The 6,827-nt window shown below is 35.4% G+C and overlaps 1 protein-coding gene across 3 annotated transcripts in view; it reads right to left on the bottom strand.

The window, feature by feature from the left end:
• Positions 1-6,827, bottom strand: part of CMSS1 (cms1 ribosomal small subunit homolog (yeast)) — a 333,716-nt gene that overhangs the window by 20,937 nt on the left and 305,952 nt on the right. For all 3 annotated transcript variants that reach the window (XM_015593042.2, XM_006916546.3, XM_025050090.1), the window contains 2 exons: positions 2,864-2,935; positions 972-1,101 (listed from right to left, as the gene is read on the bottom strand). In XM_015593042.2, the coding sequence (XP_015448528.1) occupies positions 972-1,101; positions 2,864-2,935 (202 nt within the window). The remainder of the gene's footprint in view (positions 1-971; positions 1,102-2,863; positions 2,936-6,827) is intronic.

Raw genomic sequence — 6,827 nt, 5'->3', positions numbered from 1 at the left:
AATCATATCACAAAGGAATTATAAAAATTCAAGGAACGGGCTGTTTTTCAGCTTTGCAAGCCTCTAGAAAGCACAAAATTGTAATGGAAAAAGGAAATCAAACTACCCGCGACTTTTAAAGCAGTACTAGATATATCTCAGTGTGTAAACACCTCATCTCAGGCAGTGGTACCTAAACTGTGGTTTGATTTTATTATATCTCTTTTCTTCAATATCTTCCCAAAAGCTGCAGGATGTATCATGATTTTGAAATTAATTAAAATAAGTTGTTTTAGGAATTCTGTAATATCTTTTAACTTAATTATAAATACTTTAAGACTGTAGATTTAAAAGAATACTAGGCTAAAGAATCACCTGGGCAAGGTATTGGCCTTGCTAAAAATGCAGAATTTTATCCCTCTCTTTAGAAAATTTGCTTGAAAAAGTCTAAACTAGGACCCAAAATACTACCCTAATAACAAAACCATAATCAGAAATCATGTTAAGAACAACAAAACCAAGCTGCTTATTAAAGCTAATATTCTTGTCTATAAAGAATAAATAAATTAGTGTTTCATATCTGTACTTTTAAGTGTATGTTTCACCTTACTTTTATGTGACTTCTATCCTCATTAGGGATTCTTACTTCTTGAAGAATCTGCTAAAAATATGCATACTAAACAGCCTTTTGAATAAAAGATACAATTACAAATCTTTTTGTTAGACTGAACAAATACCATTTAGCATCCTAATAAAGAAATCATGCAAGAGTTGAAATTATGAGGTTGAAGGAAAAAGTATTAGCATGAGCAAAACATTAATGTCTGGCTGAGATACCTAGCCATAACATACAGTAAAGAAGATAAATTCTTAATGGTTAGTTTTAAATCTTCTTTTATACTTTGAAGTACAATATAACACACCATGTTACCTGAGCAAAAACAAACAAACAAACAAACAAACAAACAATAAAGAAAGAAGCCTGGCTGTACCTGGTAGGTTAAGTTCTTCTAATTCAATCACTGAGCGGTTGCTGCTGTAATAGCCCTTCATCAGCTTCTGGAGGTCTTCAGGTGTTCCTGGTTTTGGCTCTGATTTTGCAAGAATGTCAGTAATTTTCTTCTAAGATATGAGAAGAAAGGAAAATGGGAGGAAAGATTTTAGAATGGCATTTGGTTTAGGATAGGTTGATTCCTCTGGCATTTAAACTGCACATAGGTTTCGGTGACAGCAAACTATGAATGTGAATTCTAATAAATACACTTGAGAAAACTTAATAGATATTTCTTGGATAGTACTACTTTGAAAAATGAATGGATGATCTAAAAGACTCCTTGTAACTCTCAGTCTTGGACTTCAAGGAGAACTAACATTTTTGCAAGGAGTCTCCATAATAGGTAGGGTATTATTTTCTCCTGAAAGTCAAGAAATCTTGTTGCTGTGGAACTCCTCTTTAAGCTTTAGATGATTTGTATTTCTGGGAGAGGAGAATTTTGAGAACTTCTTGCCTAACCTAGTGTTGAGAGTACTGAGTCTCAGTTTGGATTTCTGGGATTAAAGTAAAAGCTACAGGAGTAATCTGAGCATAGGACCCACTGAAAAGGCAGACTTTTAGACCCTTAGTTCTGAAGTCTCGAGAGATAGAGTCTTGAAGTGGTCCTACGGAAACAGAATAAGAAATACTTTACAACATCTATTTTGATTTGGACTTATTTGAATAGCATTTACTGAATGCCTGCAGTGTACTAGGAACACACAAGCGTTCATTTAATTTTCATCATAAACTTCTCTTCTCATGTTTCACCAAAGATCCAGAAAGAACCACCCCCCACCCCCGCCAGCTTTTTTTTCCTCTTTCCACAATATCCTCATTTCTATGCCACTGCCAAGAATGGACAAAGTTCTGTCAAATGAATTAACTTTTAAAAATATGTCATTAGTGGGCACATTTTAGCATGACCTCAGCCAAGGCTAAGCTATCTAGCTAGAGTTCTGACCTTGAGCCACCAAGAACTTAACACTCCTAAAGGCCATTGCTGTACAAGCTATCAAAGAGAAGTTAAAGTTACTTCTTTAAGGACTTGCCAAACCTCAGCCAATTTGGCATCTCCCATCTTCCTTTTTGGCCATTTGCAAGCAAAGAAAACATATGTACACACACTCTGAGTTTTCTAAAAGCTTGCTGTTAAGTAATTGGTTTGAGTCCATCTTCTTTCCTCTAATCCCAATCATATTTCCTCTGCTGACTTCAGTGGTAGAACCCTGTTGGCAGGGAGAGAATTACACTGCTGTTTTCACAACTGTGGTGGAAGGTCAAAGCTAACCACACTTTCTCCAAGTCTGAGCCATAAGGAAGTTTGTATAGGAGCAAAAGAGTCTTCCATATGCTCAAAGGCAAGTATTAAAACGCAAGGGGAGCCTTTTGCTTTAGATTAGAGTTCCAAATGAGAGTCAGAAATGGCTTATGTTACCTTCATCTGCTTATTATTTACTTTTTGTTAATACTCTAAGATAAAAGGTTTTAAAAATTGAAAAGGGTAAGAAAAGAAGGTTGGCAAATTTCTTTCCTTGGACAGAGCCAGAGGGGCCAGAAGGCAGGATAGGTCTGGGCCCCTTCTAGAATTAGAAACTCATTTCTGACTTCAAACCACACTGAAAACACAGGGTGGATAAGAAAGATGTTTAGCGCTCTACAAAACTGAAATAGGAATCTGAAGGATTTATTTTTAGCTCCAACAGAAACACTTATTACAAGTGACCTCAGGAAAGTCACCAAACCTAACTGAATCTTACAATTTCTGCACCTCTAAATAATTGTCTCAGCAAAGTAATGAATGTAATGAAAATATGTAAGGCCACACCATTGTAAAATTATTAATATTACCTTTCTCCTCTTCCTGGTCTTGATGACATCTTCTTTTGTTTCCTTTGATTGTGTCAAGAAACATTCTTTAGGCTATAAAAAAATACAAATAAGAAAACTTTCCTCTTAGCATGATGAGGTGTCAACTAACGGTATGAATTCCAAAGTACCTACTACCATTTGTGTAGTCTTCAGAATATCTTTGTAATATTCTATAGTCAGAGAGATGGGGGAACACCCACTGTAGGCTATTATGCAGACTGGAAAATCTTTGAACAAAGGTCAAAATGTATGAATGCAAAAATGTATGAATGTGTGTTTGCGGTGGTGGTGCAGGGTCTTATAGACTGAAGACAGTAGCCAGGTTTGTAAAATACAGGAAGAAATAGATGCGATTAAAATTTGAATGTAATAAGAAAGTCTTTGGTGTTTTCTGTGAACTAGCAATGGGTAAGCCTGTATTTCCAAGTCCCTGGTTTATTATTTTATTATCAATTTCTTTCCTTTCCTCAATAAGCATAGAAAATATGAAGTAGGATATATTTACTTAGATTTTTATAAAACCAGCTGCACCAAATGCTCTATCTATAGTGACTACAAAAATGAATGTTTCTACTGATGGTCTAAGAAAAGTCTCAGCACTGTGGCACCCTGAGTAATCGATTTTGCCTATTGCCTTGATCCCTGAGTACCCTATACAGTTTAGTGCTATTTTTACCCTGAGTCCTTTTTTTAAATGTAGAAAAACAGGAAATTTGGACTAAGACCTTGATTTATAAAATAGAATGCCACGGATTCCATATTTATTAATCATAAGCAGGAATATAAAATGTTTCCTGCGCTGGATCTTTTTATGCAACATTGTCAAACAAGATGCCAAGTATGATATAAAATATAAGTGAAAATTTAGTCTTTCCTTGATTACGTTTCCATTCCAACTAGAGAGTGCTCAGTTTAAGCTGGTAAGCTACTAACTAAAGCAATCTTGTCTCCACCGGCTCTGTTTAAAATGATTACAGATGACGCTTTCTATTAAAGTTTGCAGACTGTCTGCAGATTAAGCATGCCTATGGCCTGAAGCCAGAGAGAGAAAAATAATGCTACATAATTTCTTTAAGACATGGGGCCAGGACCAGCAGTTTCTAGACTGTTTCAGTTACTAGAGAAGTAGATTCAAAAGGCTCAAGATTAAAGCAACATGGAATCTTGAAATTTTAGCTTCTTCTCAGTTAAAACAAAAAACCTGCAAAGAGCAATTGCATCATAGCTAAAGAAAAAAAGATGTTATGACCTCTCTTATTTAGAAAGTTAAGCTAGCTCGTGGATGCAGATACATGCCAATTTGATGCTGACACATGCCAATTAGAAACCGGGCCAAGGCCACTAATATGTCACAGAAGCTGCCAGATGCTCATAAGAGTCCAATTACGGACCAGGCCAACATTCATCTCATGCTCCTAAGGCAAAGACCTGGATATGATTAGCAGACCCCTCAAGGCGTACTGCAGTATCTTGTCAGCAGTATCAAGGTATCAAGGTTTTTGGGAAGCAGATGTAGAAACCTGTTATATTTTTAAATTTAGCAAATGGTGCGGGGGTGGGGTGGGGAGGCTCTTTAAGAGTATATTTAATGTGCTGGGTTGTGTTTATGTTAGGTTTACAAAGCCAATTAATTCAAATATGACACAAATCTGGAAATGAGCTCAGTTATAAGGATTGGACCCTGGAAGAAAAGTAAAAACGTAATTTTGAATCATACATAGGAAAAAAGGAACATGCTTGATGAACTGCTTTATTCAAGATATAGCATCAGGTTTAAATGTTAGATTCAAATTCTTAGATCATCCTAAAGAAAATGCGGTATAATATTTCTTTTCTGGGAACAGTCACCTTAGCTGGTTGAGGTAGGGTGCTAATGAAGAAGCCAAGTTTATGGGGTCAATTTCCATAGTAGTGAGATGGCTTTATGAGGAAATATAAATCCATAGTATTGAAAATTCCTATACTTAGCTGCCTTACAAAAGCTGATGTTTACCTCAGAGAGACCAGGTAAAAAGATGTGAAAGACTCAGGCCAGGCCAAATAACCATTTCTGGAAACCAGTTTCAACAGTATATGTCTTTGACAGTTGACATTACTTTACATGAAATATAGCAAATTGTAAATATGTAGCCAAAATAAGTAGTTTACGTATTTAGAAGAGACACTTCCCCAGAAACATGCAAAAAAAAAAAAAAATTAAGCTTTTAATTGAAGTAATTGGGGCATATTCTCAATTCCTTAAAGTGTCAAAAATTATATTCTGTAATAATGATTATTCTGGTTAAACATGGCAAATCAACCTCAAAATGCCACTATATTGAAAATAAAGGAAATTGAAAAGGTATAAATCTGTAAGGACCAAGAAACAAGGAGAGAGGATAACAGTAGTAGAGAGATTTCAACAACTTCTTGGGCAATAGAAAGTAATTGAAATTGTATGAAAGTGATTTAGCAGAGAGAGAAAGCTAGCACCTGGGTTTCTGGAGAGGAGAAAGCTAATAATTAGTGAGTTTGACCTGTTGGGCTCCAAAAAGGTTCAGTAGTTGGAGGTATAAGGTACTACAGAGAGTAAAAGGTTTAAAAGAAAGAGATTGGTTAAAAGTTTATATTTAGAAAGATTAGCTTCCCTTGCACCTCCCACTGAGCTATATCTCCTGTCAGGCAGCCAAGCAACCCTCTTATTAAGGCTTCCTCTCATCTTGCTCTTTCTGGCAGCAGACTGGAGGTTAATTCTCTGGAGAGGAAAAGGCGACCAAGAAGTCTGGGACAGGGGAGGTATGGGAGAGGTTGAGGCTTACTTCTTTTTCCTGTTCCTATTTCAGGATGTCTCAAGCCAGGCTTATACTGCAAGCAGGAGACCACTGAATTCTTCTCTGGAAAAATGAAATGGCCTAAGAGAAATGCCACAAGAGTGGCATTTGTGAGTATCATACTAAAAATCAAGCTTGTTATCCTACCATGAAGGCCACTAATCAATAAGCCTAACTATGTACAGCAAGTTTCTAACAACGTTTTAATGTATCTCTCTTTAATATGAATAGAAAGCTAAAAGTTCATCAGACAGCTAAGGAAAGTCTCTAACAAAAAAGCAAATAAACAACAAAAAGAAAAAGAATCTGGAAGAAAGAGGGACATTTCTTCAAAATGATAACAATTAATATTCTCAGAGAGATAAGAGAAGAATTTGCATCTATGAAACAAGAACATGATGCTATTAAAAAAGGGAACAATCAGAAAATATATAAACATTTAAACAAATAATTAAATTGGAATAAAAATGTAGGAGAAAGGCTTGAGGATAAAGTAGAGAAAATCTCCCAGAAAGATTTCAAAAATGGTAAGAAAAAAAGGGAAGAAAATCAGAGAATCAGCCCAAGAGATTCAACATTCCAATAAAAGGTATTACAGAAAAAGAGGTCGTGTAAAATAGTGGGGAAGGAGTTATCAGAGAAATAATAAAAGAAAAACTTTCCAGAACTGAGGGAAACTTTCTAGAACACGAGACTCCAACTTGAAATTTCATTAGGAGTAGAGTACAATACATAAGAAATATACCCACACCATGGAACATAACTGTGAAATTTCAGAACATTATGAACAAACAAAAGATTCTAAAAATTTCCAAAGAGAAAAAACGTTAACATACAAAATAGAAAAAGTTAGAAAAATAATGGTTTCAGACCTTGCAATAGCATTACTGGATTCTAGAATTCTGTGGAACAATACCTTCAAAATTAGGAGGAAAATTTATTTGCAAATTAGACTTTTATACCTAGCCAAACTATCTAACAAGTTAAGAGTAAAATAAAAACATTTTCAGATCTTAAAGGTCTCAAAAATTTTACTTTCTACCCACAGATACCGAAGGTTGTATCCCAGCAAAATAAAGGGCTAAACCAAGACAAAAGAAGACATGGGATTCAGCAAACAGGGAGACTAACCC

Source organism: Pteropus alecto, unplaced genomic scaffold (genome assembly GCF_000325575.1).
Source record: "Pteropus alecto unplaced genomic scaffold, ASM32557v1 scaffold164, whole genome shotgun sequence".
Taxonomy (NCBI): domain Eukaryota; kingdom Metazoa; phylum Chordata; class Mammalia; order Chiroptera; family Pteropodidae; genus Pteropus; species Pteropus alecto.
The sequence above is the reverse complement of the archived record's forward strand: the minus strand, read 5'-3'. Positions and strand labels throughout refer to the sequence as shown.